At 38.3% G+C, this 25702-nt stretch overlaps 1 protein-coding gene across 1 annotated transcript in view; it reads right to left on the bottom strand.

The window, feature by feature from the left end:
- ELP2 (elongator acetyltransferase complex subunit 2) overlaps positions 1–25702 on the bottom strand; it is a 105839-nt gene that overhangs the window by 47503 nt on the left and 32634 nt on the right. The window contains 7 exon segments of the mRNA XM_038388538.2: positions 522–671; positions 1495–1626; positions 5387–5487; positions 6680–6775; positions 12350–12493; positions 13789–13855; positions 20636–20700. Of these exon segments, the coding sequence (XP_038244466.1) occupies positions 522–671; positions 1495–1626; positions 5387–5487; positions 6680–6775; positions 12350–12493; positions 13789–13855; positions 20636–20700 (755 nt within the window).

The following is a 25702-nucleotide window of genomic DNA, read 5'->3' on the forward strand; positions in this document are numbered from 1 at the left end:
AACTGAGGCGTCAATAAAACAGGTGCTGGAACAAAACTGGTAATTTAAGAATAAGTCACCAAAACCAAGAATTCTGATTTAATTTACAAGTGATGCTACACAAATAACAAAATAAATAAAAAACCGGGATGGAAATCCAGTGAGAAGATTATTAGGTTTTAGTTTTCAAATAACTGCTAGTTTTTGAAGAGTTGGAAATGTTATTATTTATAATTGATATTACAGTAGCACCTACAGACCCCAAATCTGGGATCAGGGCCCCATAAAAGCCTGTAAAACATACTGCCAGAACTCCTTTCTCTTACAATATTTTTGGATTTCAGTTTCTTGTCCTTACAAACACTGAAAACAGGAAATGTTGAAGGATAAAATTAAAAAAGTAAACACAAAACCCTTCTACGGGTCCCAGTTTAGCATAGCTTAAGCAATAAGCATTGTTCAGGTTGGCTCTAATCTTGCACCAAACTGCTTTATCCATGCTGAGTTCTAACATCCCTTTGCAAAAACTTCCAAAGACTTACCTCTGTCTGGTGTTTTCTTTTCCATGGAGCAAAAAGTCTAGTAGTTTGATCAGAACCAACAGTGATAATAAATTCGCCTTCTGGATCCCACTTTACATCTTGTACACTGTTAAAATGTCCTGAAATCACAACTTCTGGAGTCCATTCTTTCTATTAAAAGAACAGAAACCATAAGTTACACATATGCATGAGAGAACATGCATAAAAAGGAGCAATAGATATATTTCTATGTACCTTTTTACATACAAAATACATAGAACTGAATACAGAAGTCCTCTACCAGACCTGACTGTGAGGAAGACAAAAACAGGATACCTGAAAAAGCAAAAGGTTAGATCAAGATGAAGTGCCAGAGCGTTGGCTGAAGAGGCTCAAGTCCTGGTGGGAGCTGTCCAGTGGTTCTTGACTATCAGCAGACGTGAACATTCAGAGGAGGCAGCTGGACCACAGCCCAGACCCAAATGGAAGTTAGCTCTTTCCCCAAGCCACTATCATTGCCCTTAGGGCATGTCTACACTTACCGGTAGATCAGCACTGCTGAAATTGATGCAGCGAGTGTCATTTTAGCAGGTCTAGTGAAGACATGCTAAATTGATGGGAGAGTACTCTCTCATCGATTTGTGCACCCCATCTCCCCGAGAAGCATAACAGAAGTGCACCTCCTGTTGACACAGCGCAGCGTAGCCACTGCGGTAAATCGATCTAACTACGTTGACTTCACTTACGTTATTCACATAACTGAATTTGCGTAAGTTAGATCAATTTACCGCAATAGTGTAGACCAGCCCTTAGAAACAAAAAGGCTAAAAGTTTTAGGAGCCTTATTCATAAGATCCAGAACTGAGAATCCTGCAGAATGATATCTTTAGAAAAAGAATGGTTCTGTCATTTAAAGTAAGTTAAATGGCACTCGGTCCACATACATTTATCATGATTTTTCTACTCGACAGTAAAAATAATAAAATGGTTTTACCTTGTTAGCAGGAGTCTGTCTCCAAAGATGCAGTGCTCCATGGAAAGCATGAGCAAGAATCATTGAACCATCTGGGCTAAACTGACAGTCAAAAAATCCAAGCGTGTTACCACCCACTTCTCCTACACGGACCTGAATGAACAATTGAAAGTGAAATATTTATTGCTCAGTAACTAGTCTTTCATTAGTTGTAATCCTACTCCAAGATCAGCCACATAGCACAATCTATATTTTGCATGCAAAAAACATATTAAAAGAGCATTATTCCTCCTGGGGGAATTCTGTGCCACTGCATGTGCAGAATTCACAGATTTCTTTGCTTCCCCACAGAAAAATGACTTTCTGATGCTGAGGCAAAGGGAAGCCGCAAGAGTGGTCACGTGCCCTTCCCCAGTAGTGTGGGCGTGTGGTTTCAGGCACTTAGAGCAGTCAGTGCAGAGGTAAATCACTGGGGGGAGAGGGTGTCTGGGGACGCCCCGGCTGGTGCCCAACCCCCATGCATCTGAAGCCCCCCCCATACCCAAACCGCCTGCCATCTAGCCTCACCCACCCACCCCAACCTAGAACACTCCCATCAAGCCTCCCGCACCCAGCCCTCCCCAGACCCAGCCGGAGGCTCCTATCTTGCGCCGGGCTTAGCTGCTAGTGCTGGCTGGGTTGGGAGTGGGGGAGGAGCACCGTTCCTCCACATGTAGGCCACCCCCTTGCTGAGCCCTAACTACCTTCACCTGGACCCCACTGCAGAGTCCCATTGCCCCTGCACCCAGATGCTCTCCAACAAGCCCCTGTGTATCCGGATCCCACCTGGACCCAGATCCCCACCAGAACCACCTCCACCCAGATTGCCCCACACAGAACCCTCTCACCCAACACCTGGATTGCCCCAAACTGAACCCTCCACACTTTGATCCTGCTGGACTGAGTCTGCCTGCCCACATTTGGTGCACCTAGCAGGGAGTGGCAGGGACCCAGAGTGTTTCCAGAGTAGGCTTAGCCCTTGCGCTGGGCGGGGTCAGGTGCAGCCTCTCCACCAAGTCCACGTCCGGCTTGGGGGGTGGGGGGCACACAGATGGGGCTGCAGGGTGGTCTCCCACCTCCGTGGAGCCAGTCACCTGTGCTCCCCACTGCCACATTTATTTATTAACAAATAAAATTTGCAGAATTTTAATATACTGTATGCAGAATTTTGTTTTTTGGCACAGCATTCCCTCAAGAGTACATTATGGTTGCAAAATCAAGGACACAAAAGTTAAGAGAAGTCAAAATAAAGGTTGCTCATGAAATTTTTATGTGGCCTCCTTGTATATCAGGGATCTTTCTCCAAATCAGTAAGTCTGTGGTAGAGCCAGGTATAGAACCCAGCTATCCTGCTCAGTCCAGCTCTTTAAACACAAGAGAACTTCTTGCAATCTTCTGCCTCATTTACTATCCATCTTTGAACTGAATGAAAAATGGGACTTGTAGAACAAATTGTGTGTGATCATGTAATCAAAGACTATTGTATTATATACATGTAAGGGGACTGTATTAAGGTTGCACGGTCTAACTTAATTTTGGTATTTTCTAGCTTTTAAATTCTTGTCTTTGCAACTTTAGGCCATTTAATGTAGGTTTGTGTGTCTAATTTCCTAGGTTTAGTCAGAAGGAAAGAAAACAAATCCCGTCATATGAAACCCTACATGGATCATTTGTAGGGTTTGAAAAAATGAAAACATGTTCATTTAAAAATTTCAAATTTTCTAAGTTTTTTCATGTCCAAGTGTTCAAAAGGACCCATATGTAATTTTTTGTGAAAATTTTCAATGTCAAAAATTTTTCATGAAAATTTTTATTTTTTATAAAAAGCTATTTTTTAAATGAAAAATTTGTCCAAAATTTTCACCAGCTCTTAAGACCTTTAAATCCACAGCCCAGACCTCTCGCTCATCAATTCAAGGAGTAACTGATGGCAACAGAAGCTTGTTATCCTTTTATCCTGTTATCAATTAACCGCATACTTTGCCAGTGGTTTACACAACTATTTGCTAGATAGCAATGGAATGTTGGGAAGTAGGATTCGTAGGTTCTGTGTTGGCTGTAAAAGGGATTGTGGGCCAGTGGATATAGACAGCATAGCCAGATACAGAGATATGACATGCTCATGCTGAAAAGCAGTGTGGCTGTGGATTAGACTTTCCTCTACCATATTAGAGAAAGGATTCTATTCCCAACTCTGCCTGAAGTGATTTGGTGCAGCCTCCCCATTACCCACATTAAAATGGGGAAGGGCAAGAGTGGAAATAATACTTACCTGGCCTCTTTGGCGTACGAGTGCAGAGAATTATTAAACACCAATAACTGAAAGAGCAGAAACTAGATCTCCTCTATTTGGGCTTCCAGCCCTGGACTTTTCCTCCTAGGCCAAAAGAGTTGCTGTGGCTTATATCTAACATATGGAGCTCAAGATCTGTGTGCTTAGAGAACACATTCAATGCAAATGGAATGTTCGGAGATTTAGCAGTAAACCTCTAGCAAGTTCTGTTGAATACAATAGAACCTCAGAGTTACAAACACCAGAGTTACAAACTGACCAATCGACCCCACTCCTCATTTGCAACCACAAGTATGCCTTCAGGCAGTAGCAGAGACAAAAAAAGCAAATACAGTACAATACTGTGTTAAAATGTAAACTATTAAAAAAAAACAAAGGGAAAGCAGCACTTTTCGTCTGTGTAGTAAAGTTTCAAAGCTGTATTAAGTCAATGGCTAGGTATAAACTTTTGAAAGACCAACTATATCATTTTGTTCAGAGCTACGAACATTTCAGAGTTACGAACAACCTCCATTCCCGAGGTGTTCAAAACTGAGTTTCTACTGTATATGCAACTGACGATTTTCAGAGACATTATTTGGTCAGATGTGTGTGGATTTTCATAGTGATAGCAAAAGGAATTTCTCTGACCTGATTAGCATCACCAAACCAATTTCAAATTCCTACTCCCAAGCACTATATAACTCTTCAAAGAAATAATAACATTTAACATTAAGAACCAACCTATTTTCTAAAAGATCATTCTCAAAAATGGTTGAAACATTTTGCTGATAGCTATACCTATATCCAAAAATTGACCTTAAGCAAAGATGAAGCATAGAAAATTTCACCCAAACACGTAAAGTCTGGGAAAGTTATAAGTAACTGAAAACAGGGACTTAGAAAGCGTAAAGGAACCCTAAATCTAGGTATTATAACCATATCTACCTATATTAAAACACCATTACAAATACTGTAGTGGTACGTACTAATAATAAAGAAACTTATTGTGGCTTGCCACATGTTGCAAATAAGTAAGGAAATACATACAGCAGAAAAATTAAAACTATTACATCACAAAATATACTTTGTTCTTTTCGAGAAATGTAGTTTTATTTATGTCAGAGTATATCAGTTAAGTGAATAAAGGAGAGAGTGTTTTAACAGTTTATGTAAAAACACCAAAGAATTCACTTTGCAATCAAGACCAGTTCTTGCAAATTTCAGCCCCAAAAGTGGAAAATTAGAATGTTATTTACAACATATTAACTGCGTTTAAAATGACAACCTTAACCAAGGATATCACTAGCTCTTCAGCTATAATTCAGTTTTGTCAGGGACTACATCTTTTGTTCAGCTGTTGCCCTTGAACTATACAATTGTTTCTGCATTATCTTTTCTATATTTTGCATATGGTTCTTATTCCACTGAACATACATACAACTTAGAAAACATTTTCAAAGCAATATATTCGACTTGAAATTTGTCACAATAAATTAAAAAAAAACCAAAACACAAAAAACAAAAAAGTCACAGAGAAACTCAAGACAAACCCACTATATGTTAGGTTACACAGGTATGCTTAGAAAAATTGACCCTTACCTGTTCTAACCATACCCCAGATTCTTCATCTGGAGCCCACAGAATCATAGTTTTGTCCATTGATGCAGACAGTAGTCTCATTGGTTGTTGTATTATGCCATCTACAGTACAAAAAAGAAATTATTCTGCTACTACAAATCAGAATGCTCTTTAACAGAGTATGGCAATACTGAAACCTAAATATGCTGAAAATTCAACTGCTACATTGCAAAACTTGTGCTTTAAACAATGAACAAACACCAGCCTTAACAAGATCAGATCCTTGATGAATGCAATCTCTGATAAGGGTATGTTAAAATATTGTTTCAAATATTTGTTTGTACCAGGGCTATGCTAAAGGAAAGTATAAGAATAAGCAATTTATACCGTTTCTTTCACATTAGGATTTTCAAAGTTTTGATTTAGAGGAAACAAAAGCTAGCACACACTAAAGGCCCCAAGGTTATGAATCACAATTCCAAACTCTTTATTTGTAAAGGTAGTCTATTCTGTTGGATATATATCAGATTATTATTGCGCGAAAGTGGAGAAAAAATTCTATGCTATTCATTGTTCTAAAAACTAAAGCAGTAACTGTTTTTTCACGTATTTAAAATAAATACGTTATTTCTTTATTTTTTTTAAATCCCTGATGCTATGGTGGGCTGGGGACAGAGAACTGCAGAGGCAGTAAAGAAGAAGAATGTTTTCAATTAACTTTGACTAATTAGATATTAATGCATAGTTTTAAATAATTTATATCTGAAAAACAGACAAATTCAAGGGATTTCTCTGAAGCGCTCTACTAATGCATATAAGATTGAAATAAAGAAATTTCAGAATGCCAATATTTTATTACCCTACCATTTTTCTATATTAAGAAAAACAAGGAAGGGCATTTGAGTTAATATTGATCTTCTGGAGAGATTATTAAAAACAAATCTTCATCTAATAAAATTTTTTTAGTTTGTGTTGAATAAACGGAGGTGAAATACCACAAGCTATATAAATCACAAATCAAACAAAGCCAGTACTACATGTAAAACATTCATATACTATATTCATATCGTCTTTTATCAAGGCAACATCGATAAAAGACAAAGCATCAGATGGTGCACAACAGCAAATAAAACAGGAACACCATACAGCAGGACCTTATGATACATGCAGAAATGTTCTGATTGCAAAATTACAGAAAATATTTCAATAGCCTCTCTGTGGAAACTCTTGCCCACAAAAAGGTATATAACGTATAGTAGCACCATGTTTATACATTATCTGGTAAGCTATATACTTTATGTACTTTCTTCCTACCTTTCAAAAAAGGCGGCTGCCAGTGAACTGCAAATACCCAATTTTCATGACCAGCTAACACGGACTCCAGAATAACTGCATATGTTGTCTCAGTATCTACCATACAACAGAGAGAATGAGACTGCTTATTCTTCAATGGCATTTTGATAACAAAGATCTTTCACATTTTCACAAATACAGAGACAGCTGTTACAGTGATACAATTCAATGAGAAGCCTTAAAAACAAGCAAAGTGAACTGCAGTATGGTACCCTGCTCTGCTGGGTGGCTCACACCCAATGTGGGCACTGCAATGCACAGGCCAATCCTATTGCCCACTCTGGAAATGGTACCAAAATTAAAGGTAATTTGTAGCCTCACTCTACTCTCCATGGTGTTGGAAATTGCAAATTAAGGCTGCCCTGCATAAATTGAAATACTCATAACTATAGAATAATCAGTCTAACTCACTGCAATGCACTTAACTATAAAAATATTTCTGACCTCAAACCATAGCTCAAGTCTTATACAAGGTGTTGTGTGAGTTTGTGTAATATATTATATTTTAATATGATCTTTAAGTACTATATTTAAAGAGAAGGAGAGACTTTGAAATAATATGTTAATAATTAAAAGTATCCTATAAAAAGAAAATCATAATGAACCTCTCTCCAGCACAGGGGCAAATCTCTGGGATTTTTTTAAATGTTGTTATACTTCTCCACTTATAAACCTCTGTGTAAGACTAATGAATTTTGGCTATAATCTCCATAAATATGATGTTTCCAATGCTCACAAGGGTAACTCCTACAAAACGTTAAGTATGTGCAAACATGTGTATACCATAATTCATAGATTCATAGATATTAAGGTCAGAAGGGACCATTCTGATCATCTAGTCCGACTTCCTTCACAGCGCAGGCCACAGAATCTCACCCACCTACTCCTACAAAAAACCTCACCTATGTCTGAGCTATTGAAGTCCTCAAATCGTGGTTTAAAGACTTCAAGGAGCAGAGAAGCCTCCCTCAAGCGACTCGTGCCCCATGCTACAGAGGAAGGCGAAAAACCTCCAGGGCCTCTCCAATCTGCCCTCGAGGAAAATTCCTTCCCGACCCCAAATATGGCCGTCAGCTAAACCCTGAGCATATGGGCAAGATTCACCAGCCAGATACTACAGAAAATTCTTTCCTGGGTAACTCAGATCCCATCCATCTAATATCCCATCTCAGGGGATTAGGCCTATTTACCCTGAATATTTAAAGATCAATTACTTACCAAAATCACATTATCCCATCATACCATCTCCTCCATAAACTTATCGAGTTTAATCTTAAAGCCAGATTGATCTTTTGCCCCCACTGCTTCCCTTGGAAGATATTCCAAAACTTCACTCCTCTGATGGTTAGAAACCTTCGTCTGATTTCAAGTCTAAACTTCCTGGTGGCCAGTTTATACCCATTTCTTCTTGAGTCCACATTGGTGCTGAGCTGAAATAATTCCTCTCCCTCTCCTGTATTTATCCCTCTGATATATTTATAGAGAGCAATCATATCTCCCCTCAACCTTCTTTTAGTTAGGCTAAACAAGCCAAGCTTAAGTCTCCTTCATAAGCACAGAGTTTCCATTCCTCGGATCATCCTAGTATCCCGTCTCTGCTGCTATCCAGTTTGAATTCATCCTTTTTTAACAAGGGAGACCACTGGGCACCAGTATATCTACGAGTGTTGTTCACCAGTGCCTTGTATAATGGGACGAACCTCCTTATCCTACGGAAATGCCTCCCGGATGCATCCCAAACCGCTTAACTTTTTTCACAGCCATATCACATGGCAGCATAGTCATCCGTGATCAACCAAACTCCAAGGCCGTCTCCTTCCATTACTAATGACACGGCCCCAACGTTATAACTAAAATTCGTATTAATCCCTAAAGCATAACTACACTCACTATTATTCACTCACTCTCTCCTCTCGTTATATGAAGAGCTCTGTATGGAGTTATTGGAGTAGAAGGACTAATTAGGAAGTAGGACCGAGTAGATTTGTAATCTCTAAAGTTTTACTTTGTTTGTTTTTTAGTGCGATTACCTAGCCAAAAAAAAAAAAAAAAATCTACATTTGTAAGTTGCACTTTCAGGATAAAGAAATTGCACTTCAGTACTTGTGTGAGGTGAACTGAAAACTGTTTCTTCTATCATTTTCACAGTGCAAATATTTGTAATAAAAAATAATAATATAAAGTGAGCAGCATACACTTTGTATTCTGTGTTGTAACTGAAATCAATATATTTAAAAATGTAGAAAAACAGAAATTTATGAAATATTTTTGTATTTGTATTCTATTGTTTAACCATGTGATTAAAACTGTGATTAATTGCGATTAATTTTTTAAATAGCAATTAATTGTTGAATTAATCATGTGAGTTAACTGCGATTAATCGACAGCCCTATTACGAAGTAAAAGATAATCAAATTTTTCACTCAGACAAGTAATGTAGTGAAATCTCTTTACCATGAAAGCGCAACTTATAAATGTAGATTTTTTTTAACTGCGCTCAAAAACAAAACAACGTAAAACTTTAAAGCCTACAAGTCCACTCAGTCCTACATCTTGTTCAGCCAATCGCTAAGACAAACAAGCTTGTTTACATTTATGGGAGATAATGCTGCCTTCTTCTTATTTACGTCTCCTGAAAGTGAAACAGGTGTTTGCATGGCACTGTTGTAGCCGACGTTGGAAGGTATTTACTTGCCAGATATGCTAAACATTTGTTGGCCCTTTCATGCTTCAACTTGTAGATTGCACTACCTTTTTAATCTTTTTTACAAATATTTTGCAAATATTTGTAATAAAAATTAATAATTACGGCTCTCAATCAATCACAGTTAACACATGAGATTAACTCTAAAACAGATGAACACTTTTTTTTTTTTTTTAAAAGGAGTGTTAATTGCATACCTGGGTGCCATGCTCATAGCGGCCCTTCTGCATGCCTCGAGGGCCAGGGTGCCCCTTCTCCCGCCACACTGCTCCATTGCTGCTCTTGTCTCCCCTCCCACCCACGGAGCCATCCCCGGCCAAGCTGCTCTGGACCGGAAGCCTGTCTCCTGTCTGTTGTGCAGAGATAGGGAGCTGATGTTGGGGTGTCCCCTTCCCCCGCTCCCATGTACCTTGTCACCACTGAGCTGGGGTTGGAGAACAGGGGAAGCCTGTCGGCTCCTGGCTCAGGAGTGAGTGTTGCCGACAGCAGTTGCTGCTGCCTGGAAAAGTGTACAAAGCTCCTGAGTGCTCTCCTTAAAGAGAGAGTGCTCCCCACACACAAAGTTCCCCCCCACCCAACACCAAACGTATTTAAATAAAGGGTATTCTATTAAAACTGCAATTAATCGTGATTATTTTAATGTAGTGATTAATCACAATTTTTTTAATCACTTGACAGCCCTAAAATTAGGACATTTCCCACTTTCGTTACACCCACTAACAAGAAGGGCTTGAAAAGCAAAGCCAGTTACTTTCCACCTCTTCTGCGTACTTTCTTTCAATAACTATTTAACAGCTACATTTTCCACATTATGGTTAGCAGTAGATTGATTACCTTTCTATTTAAGCAACATGGTTGATCATTTATGGGAGCATACAAGGGAACTTGCACAGTTTCCTGACATTTAATGCCACATTTATTGCTTATCTTGGTTCCACCTTTAGATAAAGGCATCAGCATAGAAAAAGAAGAGACAGGTGTGTAAACCATCTTAAAGTCAAAAGGGGACATGTTCCCCTCTGCTGTCAGTACAGAGGGTAGCCTAAGTGAGGTGCCTGGGCCTCATGCTAGAGCCCTGTTTCTCAAACTTCTGAAAGCTGAGGCCCACTACAGGAAGCAAAACCAAATGACTCCCCTCCTATGTAACCTCACCACGTCTAGGGGAAGACCTATACATCTTAATTTATACATCTTGTGTGCGCCCCCTCTCCCTATGCACATATAGCTCAGTACTTCTCAAAGTGCATGTTCATAATATATTACTTTTCCTTTCTGTCATGCTTTATTGAGCCGTAAAATAATTAACAACATTGACATTTAAGGAATCATCATTGGCATATGAGTTAGCACCTATTGAAAACAACAGGGCAGCACGCACATCAGAACTCTATTCAGGAGCTCTGGACACTCAAGATGAGATCACGGCAGTGGTTACATTCACGTTATGTTTTGGAGGTTATATTCATAACCATAAAAATAGTCTTGAAAGGATAACTTTTTTTTTTAAAATCAAGTAATGTTGATTTCACCAAATACAAAATGACACAAAATATTTACATCAATAACAACTGAAATTTACAGATAGGTAAAGTAAGAAAAATTATCTTGAGAACTTAAGGATATTTAATTGTACAATTTATTTTTCAATGGTTATAGCACTTTAACTTTTTGAATTTTAATGTCTACTGTTAAATGACTATTGTCTGACATCCCCCCCATCCCATAATTTCCCATGACTGAAAATTTAAATAAATAAAAATTTTAAAAACACTTAAAAATCATTGATATTATCCATTGAAATACTAGTAAAAAAAGACCAAATTTGGTCTAAGAGCTATAGACTTTTTTTTTTTTTTTTTTTTTTAAATGAAAGCACAGCTCTGGAAAACAGTTGAGAGTTCTGTCCACATCCCCTTGGCTACTCTTTGCCATGAGGAACAATCCATACTTTGGGAAACACTGCACCAAGGAAAGCAAGCTACACTACAGCTTCTCTCCATGAGGTAGCTTTCTTTATCCTCTCTGAGGCTGCTCTGTAAGAGCTGAGCTCCACACAGCTCAGCTGTATATATGGTTGAATAAAAAAATCTGAGAAATAACTGTTAAGTGCAGTACAGGAGGAACAACAGCAATGCTGCCACTGGTGTGGGAAATCCGAGGGATCACAAGCAGGCCAAAACCTGCGGGGGGGGGGGAGGGGGAGGGAGGTCTCCATTATTCCTGTGGATCTCAGCTAACCATGAGGATAAATGGAATCACCTCCCGGCAAGTCCCTTTGGGAGGCCGAACTAGAGACAAAGCAGACACACTCCCTCCACACGAGGCAGCTTGGAGCTGCAGGGCCAGTGGCTGGGAGCTGCTTTGCATGACCTCTGTGATATAATTTATTTTTACATATAATTTCACAGCCTGTTAAATTATCCAAAAAACATTGAAGTAATAAATACATACAGTTCTCTCTTTTCACCTTTAAAGGCACATGTGTAATTAAATCTTAATATGAAAGACTTATTAATCTTATTAATTTAAAAAAAACTTTAAGACCCACACTTGTCTGATAACTGGAGAGAAACTGTGTAACCAACAGTTTACTACAGGTAGAACAAATACATGCCTTAAAACCATAGGCTATGGTTAGAATATTTATTGTTTAACAGAAGGCCTCTATTGAGATTTTTTGCTGATGTACTATTTCTGCAATAAACCAGACATTGTACACAGTCAATGCTTCTAAAACACAAACACATTTACTATATTTTTTTGCTGCTGAGGAGCAAGAGTTATTGTAACTGAATTTGTCTTAAATTCCTCTAGCATAGGAATAAAATTATAACAGACAGAATTCCTATTATCCCTACTGAAAGCAATAACCTGCACCGGCTGGAAGAAGGAATTGCTAGAGAGAGAGCATTTCATTTGTTACTCACTTTTATTTTTCATAGTAAAAATGTTCTCCTTCAGCCTTATACAGTCATCATCTTTGACTTCCACAGATGGTGTTGATTTTGCCTGCACTTTCCAGATTCTTATCAGACAATCTTGGGCACAGCTTGCTAAGAAAAGATCCCCACCTGTTTAAAAAAATAACACACAGTAAAAATAAAAATGTTAAGTCACATACCTTTTCATTCTGACTTATCAAGATTAACTTATTTCATTCTTATCACCCTTCATCACACCATACACATTTTATTTTTCTCTCTGCAAACAGTATTATGAACATTATTGTTCCTTTTATTCCAATGTCAACTCATTCGAACATTTTAACACAACCAAGCAAATTAGAACACACTGACTCATGGGTCCTGCCTCACTTACATGGCAACAGCCATATCCTGGGATTTACAGTATTAAAACTTCAGCCTAACAGTTCATCAGTCCAGGATACATTACAAGTTACTCTTCTGAGATGTGCTTCTCACTCCTGCACCCTTGACCTTTTCACCCTCCATGTTGCTTAGGAAGGATAAGTCCCCACTCTTGAATATCTTTTTAAATTAATACATTTTAAGAACTCCCTTCCTCCTGTTGCCTCTCTCCTACATTTTCTACAAAGTGAGTAACGTTTGTAATCAGTTATTCAAAGGCTGAATATGAGGAGTAGTGGAGTATCCCACCAATTTGCGCTATTCTTACAAGGGGAAAAAGAGGAGGCAGGGAAGTTCCTACAATTAATTTAATTTTAAAAAATAAAGTAGGGCTGACTCATCATTCTCAGGAACAAGGACCACAGGGTTGACAAGGGGCCAGTTGCTGAGTCAAGCATATTTGTTTGAGTTCAAATGCCACTAAAACTGACACACTAAAAACCAGGCAGGGCAAGACAAGGTGATGGATGCAGAGAAAACAATGGTTATAAAGAGATTTGTATACTGGGTGGTTGAAAAATATACAAATGCAAACCAATCCCACTGCAATCAGAGTGCAGGAAATAACCACACCGTTGTGGTATTAGCATAAAGACCTGCAAGGCATCCCTGTATTCTGGCTACTTCAGACAGTTCAATTTCTGTATTACTTTGCATTATACTTTATTTAGTCTGAGGAATGTTGTTCTGTAAAGTGACCCACATAGATCATAATTAGAGATGCCATCTAAAAAAAGATCTATAGCAAATATACAGAAGTATCAGAGAATATAAATATATCAGAGAATATCGAATACTGGAGTAAAACGGCAGTGCTATGCTAAAATATTTCTCCACCTAACGTCTAATCCATGCAATGACATCAATCTTCCATTGGACCGGGAACTGCAATCTAAACAAATGAATGGGATTAAAAATGGATATCAGATAGTTGGTTTTTCTCTTCTAATTTTCAACTCTCTGCCTCATTAAATGATTTATTGGACTTTCATACTGACCACAGACTACCCATTCAATGCCTCTTATCCAATCTTCATGGCCATAGAGTATTAGTGTTTTCTGAAACTAAAAAGAAATCATCATTACACCACAGAAGTCAGAACTTCAAAATGTCCAATAGTCTTACATACCATACATATGCCTTTGGACAATTAACTCCTGCTCTTCAGATCTGCTGACCACCTGCAATTCCTATTAACTGGATGATCAGTACCTGAAGAACAAGGCCTTATTGTTCAATACCATGTTCTTGTATGGGCCCTTCTGATGAGGCCATAGCCAAGGAGTAACTTTAGCAGATCAGCTCATCTCAGTTATTGTCCCACTATCTAAACAAGAAAGGTGGGTGAAAAATAGATGGGGTTTTCTCCCTAAGAACTTTTTCTTTTCTTTTTTAAATATTTTGGGAAAAAAATTGCAAATACTGTAATCTCTGTCAATCCTACACTTACGTGACTTCAACAGGAGTTTTGTCTGAGTGAAACAGCAGCAGGGCCATTAACCATAATTGTTTATATTTATTATGTTGATATGTACGCATACCCAATAAAAGGGATGACCACCTACATAGTCTTTGACATTCCTGTAATCATCTTCACCCACTAATCAACATTTCTTTACTTTCTGTTTTTACAATTCACAGCCTTAACATTACATTGACGTCTAGATAAAAAGCATTTTCCTAGTCAGATTTTCAAAAGTTTTCAGTGACTTAATATATTTAATGTTAAACCATAATAGCTTGAGCCTGAGCATGGTTTTCACATTCAGCATCAAGTTGCAGGCTTCCTGCTTCCAATATACTTAAAGAATCTCATGTTTGTTTTTACACCTTTAGCTATTTACTTTTTGAATTTCATTTTGGTCCTTCTAACTTACCTCTTCTTTAATAACTGCTGTAATTTATACTCCTGTTCATTGGCAAAGCTAGAGGAAGAATTCCAAATTTTGAAGGATTTCAATTTGCACAAATAGCCTTTTGACCAACCTCATTTTATTTAAATCTTTTTTTCTAAAGATTAGTGTCACTTTTTAGTACTCTATCTGCTGTTTGAATGTTAAACCTAATACTACTATTATCACTATTTCAGCATAGTTTAGCTACCATCACTTCTTGAATTAGTTCTTGTGTGCTAATTAATAGCTTATGCCTTAGAACTAGTTGTTGAAAGAGGCAATCATTTGAAGTGTCAAGAAATGGTTTCTCTAAACTCTGTCCTGTTATGCCATTTGACCAGTTTCTATATGGGTAGTTAAAGTCCCACTTTATTGTTTTGTTGGATTTTACTGCCTGACTGATCTCTCTCAGTACTGAGTGCTCAGTTTCCTTTGCTTGATATGGAAGCTGGAAGTAACGCCTACTAATATATTTATATTTTTACAGTTTGAGATTTGTATCAATATAGATTCACTTGTGTAGTAGTCTCCATTCAGGATTTTTAAGCTCATTAAATTCTATGGAATCACAAATATATAGCACTACTCCTCCTCATCTCTGGCCTATTCTCTATTTTCTGTATAGTTTGTAACTAGATATTACAATAGACTGCTGTTTTTGATCACTCCGCCACATTTCTGTGATACCTAATTTTGCTTTTAAAATTCTTGTCTTGGCACACAGACACGTCTTGCTTTTATTCTTGCATACATGTCTGTTTTTATTTAACTCCTTGATCAAACACCAAGCTAATTTTGTGGAATGTTCCTCTGTGTTCTTATCCTGTCTCTGCTCTAGTGTAGTTGTATTTTCACTCTACCCTTTATTGAATACACAGATACCACTGTACTACCCACATCTTTAACAAATGTCTCTTTCCAACTTGTGCGCATTTCAGCTCCTGCCAGCTTTCCCCCCAGCTTTTAGTTGAGCCATTTCTCCAAATTCATTTTACATGCCAATAATCTGGTTCCATATTGACTAAAAAGAACTTTATGCAAATTTTGAAATTTTTTAGATACTGTCGCGCAAATAAATTTGTTAGTCTCTAAGGTGCCACAAGAACTCCTCATTATTTTTGTTTTCCGTAAGTTTTTCTTGAGAGGCCTTGTAAGAATGCTGATGCAGAAAGAGATATATAACTTTTCTTCCCTGGGAGCAACAATTCTGAATCAACAATATCTTTCAAAGGCTCCCAAAAAAAGAAACCGTAGTTTCCCCTATACTCTTTCATCCTACAAGAGATTTCTTGGTACAAGAGTCTTCAAGGATTTCACAATTGACCCTTCACGCTCAAAAACCTAGCTGACTTTAAGAATAAGTATATTCAGATTGCTCTCAGCATGAATTTTATTACTTGAAGCTGAAGAGATTTCACCTTGCTCAAGAGTATGACAACAGTCCCCTTTTAGGGTTTATCTGAACTTTCCTTTATCAACCTATCCTCCACCCTCCCACACACAAAACTTTTTTTTTCTTATGATGAGAATTTGTGGGGGATGGTTCAACACCAAAGAGTCACTGTTGACTGGGAAGGGTGAAGGATCTTTACTGGCTAGGGGAGGAGGCAGTGTCTGTAAACTCAATCTTCCACACCAAATTAACTTGAAAGGAGACAGGATGAGATGTAATATTTTATTCAAATAAATGTGTGTCCCTGAAAGAGAAAACATAGGAGTGAAGGGGAAACTATCTGCAGAGCTGGCAGTAGGTCAAGGAACAGAAATAGAGAGGAGAGAGTGAGAGATGCTTTTAAAATACAGATCAAAAAGACTTTTTTTAATAAAGTATGTGAATTTAGGTCCAAACCACCATTCTTAAAATTAATTTGTGTTCACTATCAAAATTGGGACCACCCTCACTTTGTATAAAATGTTAAGCTCTTGAAACACAAAACAAAAAAAGGAAAGAGGAGGAACTGACCAGTAAATACAAGTTTAAATGTCGCCTAATGTACTGAATTAGGTTTCTTCTAATGTACAGTGCTAATACTGGGCCTGGTGGACAGGAATTGATGACTGGACTACACCTGGATGAAAAAGGAAGCAGAAGGTAACAGTGGGTCTTAATGGAGTGAGAAAAAGTGGAGTGGAGTGAGAAAAAGGACAAGCTATTAGTAGAAAACCTTTAAAAATATTACATTTACATTTAGAAAAAATGACAAAATGTTACTCTGAAAAAAACTGTATTTGATTGCATCTCATTAATTACCTAAAGTTACAAGATACACACAAATACTTTTAAGGAGGAACATACAGATTCAACTGGGTGTTCATAGATTCTCGTGCTTTTTGGATGGAGGAGGGGCATGCGGGGGAGGCGACACTTATTCTAAACCCTGCAACTTTGCATTTAAACAAATGCAAGAAAATTGGTTATGCTTCAAGTAACTTTGAAACTGTGTTTTTGTAATAATGGCCACTCTATGAGGGCCCAAAAACAGAAACAGTGGATATGGCCCAGAATGTAATCCTACATTTACAAGTATATTCTGAACCTTTTCTTTACTGCCTCAGCCATGTCATTTCATGACCGTAAGGAGTGTAGAATGGCTTATTACCAATGGTGTCAATTTGGATAGGGTATGAGTCAAGTTTTTGAACTTTAGCTGCAATGGACCTCTTTAGCCCTTATGCTGAGCAGCTAACCCACCAGCATACAACACACCCCAAAATTTTCAAACGGGTGTTGCTTCAGGATTTTATCACTTGAGATCTGAAACCAGGGATCCTCCCCAAGCTCCAGAGGAACTGAGTTTAAAGTATCTTCAAATCCAGACTCTGAAGACGTAAATGACTTAGAAGAGGCTTGATTTTCAAAGAATAGTTGATCAGCACTTTCTGAAAATGAAGTACCTTTAAGGTATCTTAAGTTAGGCACCCAAAAATTGAGGCACAAAATAAAATCACTTTTGAAATTCTTGGCCACAATGCGGCAGCATCACCAACAAAAAATTACCATTTTAGCCACAGCTTTCCCAAATCTTTCATTCTGTGTGTATATACACACTAGCAAATTCAGACCCAGAATTCACCCCAGTAGAGCTGCCCAAAGGGTGAATTATAGGTCTGAATTTATTGTAAACAAGGCCTCGGACTGTAAGTTGTGCATATCAGAGAAACTTTTTTTATTTAGTCTCTAATGCCTACCATAACAGATATATAAAAAAATCATCACGACTTGTTTGGGGGACCTTGCCAGAATGACTTGTCAACGGAAGAAATTTAAAAAAAAAGTTCCCAAAAGCCAGAGGGACACAAACATTTTTAAGTTTTGATAGGAGCTAAAAATTCAGATACATAATTAGAGCTCCATCCCATATCCTCATTTGAATACTTTTGATAGTTAACTATATGAAAAATTAAAAGTTTCCATGTTCCAAATGACACACAGTACTTTTCACACATACTGAACACGAGTCACAACTTGCTGGATATCAAGTGCTTCAAAGATTCTTTTGAACTTTCAGAAGCACTCAGCACAGAAGGCAATTTTAATGGAAAATGCCAAATTCCAAAAAGAGTAATAATGCAATTCTAATTAGACTACGATATTTACATTTTCAATTGAGGAAGTTATTTTTCAAATGATATACTAAATGCATGGATACTCCTTCAGGAAAGAGATGCATAATTACTTTATTTCAATGGTTGGTCTGAGGTAGGTTTTCTTTTCATAAAGAGAAATATTTTAAAAAACCCTGAGATTTCCATGTGTGAAACTGACATATCTGTATTTCATGATTAGCTAACAAATCATAGAAATGTAGGGCTGGAAGGGACCTCAAGAGTTCATCTTAGTCCATGCCTCCCTGTGCAAAGGCAGGACCTTAGACCATCTTTGAGAGATGTTTGTCCAACCTGTCCTTAAAAACCTCCAATTATAAGGTTTCCACATCCTTCCTTGGTAACCCATTCCAGTGCTTAATTATCCTTATAGTAAGAAACCTTTTCCTAGTATCTAATCTAAAACTCCTTTGCTCTATATATTAAGCTAACTATTTGAAGAGTTATCAGGTCCTCCCTCAGTCTCTTCTCAGGACTAAACATGCCCATTTTATTTTAACCTTTACTCATAGGTCAGGCTTTCTAAGTCTTATCATTTTTGATGGTCACCTCTGAACTCTGTCGAATTTGTCCACGTCTTTCCTTAAAGTATGGCACCCAGAACTGGCCACAATACTCCAACTGAGACCTCACCACTGCTAAGTCAAGTGAAACAATTACCTTCTGTGTCTTACATATGACATTTCTGCTAATAGAACAGGAGTACTTGTGGCACCTTACAGACTAACAAATTTATTAGAGCATAAGCTTTCGTGGGCTACAGCCCACTTCATCAGATGCATAGAATGGAACATATAGTAAGATGATATATATATATATATATATACATACATATATATACATACATATATATACACACACACACACACACACACATATACATATATATACACACACACACACACACATATACATATATACACATATATATATATATACACATACATACATACAGAGAAGGTGGAAGTTGCCATACAAACTGTAAGAGGCTAATTAATTAAGATGAGCTATTATCAGCAGGAGAAAAAAAACTTTTGTAGTGATAATCAAGATGGCCCATTTAGACAGTTGACAAGAAGGTGTGAGGATTCTTGACTAATAAACCCCAGAATTACACTAGCTTTTTTTGCAACTGCACCACACTTTTGGCTCATGTTCAGTTTCTCATCCACTATAATCCTCAGATACTTTTCAGCAGTACTACCCAATTTGCCAGTTATTCTACATTTTTAGCTGTATGTTGGATTTTTTAAGTGTTGTACTTTGCAATTGTCTTTATTGAATTTCATCTTGTTGATTTCAGACCATTCTGAAATTTACCAAAGTCCTTCTGAATTCTAATCCTGTTCTCCAAAAATGCATGCAACCTCTCCCAGCTTGGTGCCATCTGCAAATTTTGTAAGTATACCCTCCACTCCATTTTTCAAATCATTAATGAAAATATTGACTAGCATCAGACCAAGGACAGACCCCTGCAGGACCCCACTAAGTCCTCCCACTTTCACAGAGAACCATTAATAAAACTTTTTATTTAGCATGGTTTTCCAACCAGTTGTGCCCTCACCTTACAGTAAGTTCCCCTAGACCACATTTCCCTAGTTTGTTTATGAGAATGTCATATTGGACTGTGTTAAAAGCTTCACTAAAATCAAAATACCACATCTACCATTTCCCTCCTATCCACTAGGGCAGTAACCTGTCAAAGAAGGAAATTAGATTGGTATGGCATGATTTGTTCCTGAAAAATCCATGTTGTCTATTCCTTATCACCCTGTTATCCCCTAGGTGCTTACAAACTGTCTAATAATTTGTTCCACTGTCTTTCCAAGCATCTAAGTTAGGCTCAAATCTATACATTTCCAGGTTATCTCTGTTCCCCTTTTTAAAGATAGGTACTATGTTGTCCTTCTCCCATGCTCTGGGACCTCACCCATTATTGAAGATAATTGTTAACAGTTCTGAGAATTGTTTCAACTAGTTTGTTAAGTACGCTAGGGTGAATTTCATCAAGCCTTACAGTTTTCCCCCCTATTCTGGATTGTGTTACTTGCCACTTGTTGTTAGTATTAAGTGTGCTAAGCATCTGACCACAACTAACTTTTAGTTAAGACAGAACCAAAATAGGCATTAAACACCTCAGCCTTCTTGTCATCCATTATTAGCTATGCAGGAAAACTAAGTATCTGAAACAGAATTTAAATAAAGCTGTTATCATGTGATGGCTATCTAGGGAGAGATAGCAGTTATAGAAGAAGCCAAAAACAATAGCAGTGCACTTCAAAAGAAATGAAGCAGAAAAGAATGAGTATTTTACTTCAAGACAGGATATGAAGCAATAATTACCTGCCCATTCTGTTGAATATACAAATTAATTCTGCAGTCATCGCCACCACAAGCTAATATTGGTACTGCAAAAAAAGAAAAAAAAATTAAGTGTTTGTTATTAAATCTTGTAACTTTAGCATTCTGTGATCTTTACTAAAAGAAAAAATGGGCACAAGATGAAACTATAAATATAACTGAATAACAATGGATATTATGTCACTTTGTGCTCTTTATGCAAGATGAGTAAGAACTTCAAAGAAGTAAAAGACTTATTTAAAAGAATCTAAAATGGAAGTTATTGTACATATATAGTATCTGCTACAAATATTCGGAGGCTGAAGCGCAATATCTCTAATTTAGGTCTCCAATGTACCTCTATTAAGTCCAGTTGTGACAGATATGGCAATTTCCTGCAATATCTTTGGGAGATCTTACACACCATAAGTAATGGCAATACTGGGTCAGACCAATGGTCCATTTAGTCCAGTATGCTATCTTCTGACAGTGACCAGTACCAGATGCTTCAGAAGGAGTGAACAGAACAGGACACTTTTATGGAGAGATCCACTCTGTCATCCAGTCCCAGCTTCTAGCAGTCAGATGTTTACAAATGCGCCAAGCATGGATCTGCATCCCTGACAATCTTGGCTAATAGCCATTGATAGCCCTATCCTCCATGAACTTATCTAATTCTTTTTTGAACCCAGTCATACTTAACATATTAAGTTTACATATTATAGACTAGAGATTTATTGGTTTCAGAGTAGCAGCCGTCTTAGTCTGTATCCGCAAAAAGAAAAGGAGTACATGTGGCACCTTAGAGACTAACAAATTTATTTGAGCATAAGCTTTCGTGAGCTACAGCTCACTTCATCGGCTGTAGCTCACGAAAGCTTATGCTCAAATAAATCTGTTAGTCTCTAAGGAGCCACAAGTACTCCTTTTCTTTTTTTAGAGACTGTATGTAATTCCATAAGTGAGGGGACCAGAGTCATCCAAGAACCAAGAGCAGTAAGGGGTGATTCAGCAAATACACTCAGGTTGTAACACCTCCAGAGAGGTACCACCACCTGAAGAGTGGCATATTGGTTCAAACTGGATTCTCCAGAAACCAACAGACAAGCAAAGAAATTCAGTGATCTGACTCAGGAACTTCCTTCTGATCCAGAAAACAGACAGGCCCTTCTGTCAAAAGGGGGCCCCAATCCTTAGGAAAGACCTGGAAGGACCAACACCAGCACCAGACCCCAAGTTTGGAGGTGGGGTGACCAACTGATCATTTTAGCATGTGTGTAAGTTCTTATTGTTTTTAATACATTTCCTCTGTAATGCTTTCACCAAATGTGCTCATTTAGAAAGAGCTGTGTGGTAACTTATAACTGTGAGTAATTATGCTGTTTATAGCCTCTGAGGAGAAAGCAAAGCACAGTTGCTGGCCTGTCTAGGCCAATGTTGCAGCCATGGTGGCCACATTTGAGTATGTGGCCACCAGGAGGTTTTCGTGCAGCCACTACAGCCTCCTGGGAGGTAATGGGGGGAAATAAGTCCCCCTCACTCCCTCCTTGTTGCTCCCACCCCCTCCTTGTTGTTCCTGGCCAACTGTGGGGCAGTGGGTACTGACCTCCTCCCCCCACTATGGCCACGAGGCCTTAGCTTCCAGCTGCAGGGCTTTAGCCTCTGGCCCCTGGTTCCAGATGTGTGGTAGCAGGTGCTGGCCCCCTGCTCCAGTCCCAAGCTCTGGTCATGCGGCCCCAACCCCTGGCGCTGATCCTCTGCCCCAGCTGCATGGTAGCAAGCGCCAACCCATAGCTCTGTTCCCAGGCTCCAGCCATGCGGTGGTGGGAGCTGGCCCTGGGTGCTAACCCCTGGCCTTGGCCGCGCAGCAACAAGTGCTGGCTCCAGTCACACAGCGGTGGGCGCTTATTCCTGGCTCCAGCTACGCAGCCCTGGGCTCTGGCTCCCAGCACTGTGCAAGTAACATGTTACCAAATTTTGTACCACACCAAGTAAACTGACTGAAATAATTAAAAACAGAATTATAATACAGATGATATTATAAGGACAAACCACTAGATGCCTCTCTAATGTATTAGGATTCTTTGAACACAGCAGAAAAGTGGATAAAAAAGGTGGGAAAAAATTGGGACTTTCATAAATTCCTTGGCAAAGAGTCAAGAGATTTTGTTTTAATGGTAAACACACAGTTATGAATTAAGAAACTAATTACTAAAATGGATGACAATCTGGCTACAAAACAGAAAATGGGCACTGGAATAAGTGGTCAGTTTTCATCATGACAATAGGTTAAATATAACCTATAAAGTTTTTTAAAGTTTGTTCATTTTTTTCATCTTGAGATTCAAGATCATGAAGAGCCACTTCTAATTTATTTGTCAGAACCCAAGTTACTAGGATTGGTGATCCAACAGTTTGATCCATTATGGCAGTTCTTATATTAGTAAAGGGTGATTAGGCTGCATGGAAAAGGACTTGCCAAGATCTGTAAGCACTTGAGGGGAGTTGTTCTGCAGTCTTAGGGATCCACAGGATAACAACTCTCCCACAAATTCTCAAGGTCCAGGAGACCAGCTCAGAGCAACTCTTTGCTCATAGGTCAACCAGTGAAGCACTGAATCATATAATTTGCTCTTCTGTAACAGTTTTTTTTAATTAAGAGTTTTCTGTTGTCTTCTCATAGATGACTTACCCGGCAGAGAATGTTCCAGTATCAATTCTCCAACAAAGCAATTGATGCAAGGTTAGTTATGGTTATGAAAAAGTTAATAAAAAATTAACATCAAGAAACATTCAAAATTCCAAAATCTATATAAATCAGTTTCAACTGTCACATGCCAGATGATTTCTTTGCTGGAAAATTCAAAGAAATTATACTCAACAAAAGAATTCAAGAGTAATTTTTAAATGCCTCTAACTCAAGTTAGCTAGCTGATTACTTGTAATTTTTCAGAAATGTCATTCTGCATGCAAAGAGTAAGTACTATAAAATTTGAGCAAGATGCAGATGTCAGCACAGCTTTGTCATGGAGGCACCATAATGGTTCCATAGATTTATCAAAGACATCTTGTCCTCTAAAGTTTTAAATTCTTAGTCATCTCAGCTTGTCACATTAACTGACTGGTTCTGGCAAAAAGATCAGCAGTGAGACTTAATGATGACATTTAAGTTACCTGTAGGTTTCAGAGTTAACCTTCATATAAAAAGGGGCAATCCAAGCCTCTGTGGTATTGTTTCAGATTCAAGCAGACAACACAACTCACTGCACCAGTTTATACTCTATTCAAGTTTTCAAGGTTTCCTCAACCACTAACATAGTGAGAATTTTTTTTTTTAAGATGACTTTGGATCATAATGATAGACTTTGAACATTAATCATTGCAGCACAGACCAAACCATTTATAATTAGTATTCAAAAATTAACAAATTAATAATTTTTCATTATCGTATGCCTGAGCTTTCGATATAGTCTAGAGCAGTGGTTCTCAAAGCCAGTCCGCCGCTTGTTCAGGGAAAGCCCCTGGCGGGCCAGACCGGTTTGTTTACCTGCCGCATCCGCAGGTTCGGCCGATCGCGGCTCCCACTGGCTGCAGTTCGCCGCTCCAGGCCAATGGGGGCTGCGGGAAGGGTGGCCAGCACGTCCCTCGGCCCGCGCCGCTTCCCGCAGCCCCCATTGGCCTGGAGCGGCAAACCACGGCCAGTGGGAGCCGCGATCGGCCAAACCTGCAGAGGCGGCAGGTAAACAAACCGGTCCGGCCCGCCAGGGGCTTTCCCTGAACAAGTGGCAGACCGGCTTTGAGAACCACTGGTCTAGAGGCAAGTCAATTTTCACATGCCTATACCCAGAAAAAAAAAAACAAAAAACAAAAAAAAAAAACAACGCATTTCTTTATCCATTGGTTTTAAAAATAATAGACTTGTCCCCTTTTTAGAATTTTTGGGATAGTTTAAAATGCTTATACCGCAATTAAACAGATTTATATGAAAATTCATTCTTTACCTTTTGAGGAAGTTCTTTAAGCTGTGGAAGATATGCTATATCATTTCCACATAACAAGGATGTTTCCCTGCTTTAAATACAAACTTAAACTCGGCCTTAACTATGGAAACAAAAGGATATCTTTATAATAAAGCAAAATGTTTAATATCCAGTTATTTACATTTTAAGATTAAGCCTTACATGGAGTATCACCTTTAGAAAGGGCTGATATTAAGACTGAGCACAGTAAATTCTGAGTTTCATTTTTAAACTACTATTACAGGTTTGCAAGTTTTATTTTAAATCTTGAAGTGTAAACCATTACTTCTCATTTATAAACACAGTGGTATACTGACATATTCCTCTATGGTACTATAAAGAGAATTTCTAATATGTACACCACCATAACAAACAAAGAACTAACCTATTGCTTCACAACATGAATTTTAAGACAGCATTATCCTGACTAATATGCTGCACAGACCCTTTATTATTTCTGACAGTAATTCAGACTACAGATCACAAGAATTTATTGTGATTTTCCAGCCTTGTAAACTTAATGTCAACAACCACCTACTCACACATCTAAGGAAAAAATGTCTATTGAATTAAAATTATTCAGAGTGAAAATGGAAATACTGCTTTTCATATTGCACTGCCTTCAGGGTATGACAGCATTTTCAAACTACACGATATATTTTTGTATATAGTTCTAGAAGATTTGAAAACTTCATAAACCAAAACAAATTGACTTGTCTGCTCTGAAAACGTTACAGTAAAAAAAAACTGCTAGAGTTAAACACATAACTAGACAGCTATGAATATGCCTATACTTGTCTCATTAAATGCGTCATACATAAGGCCCTACCAATTTCACAGCTGTAAAAAAACATGTCATGGATCATGAAATAAGCCCTGCTCCGTGAAATCTGATCTCCCCAAAATCAGCCAAGCTGGGGAGGGACAGGACTTGTCCTTCCCCTGCATGGCTGTTATGGGGAGAGGTCAGACCCACCTCCATAGGCAACGCAGAAGAGGGTGGTACACCCTCACTTATGTGCTGCAGAAGCTCCAGAGCTGGGTCCCAGAC

This window comes from Dermochelys coriacea, chromosome 2 (genome assembly GCF_009764565.3).
Source record: "Dermochelys coriacea isolate rDerCor1 chromosome 2, rDerCor1.pri.v4, whole genome shotgun sequence".
In the NCBI taxonomy this organism is placed as follows: domain Eukaryota; kingdom Metazoa; phylum Chordata; order Testudines; family Dermochelyidae; genus Dermochelys; species Dermochelys coriacea.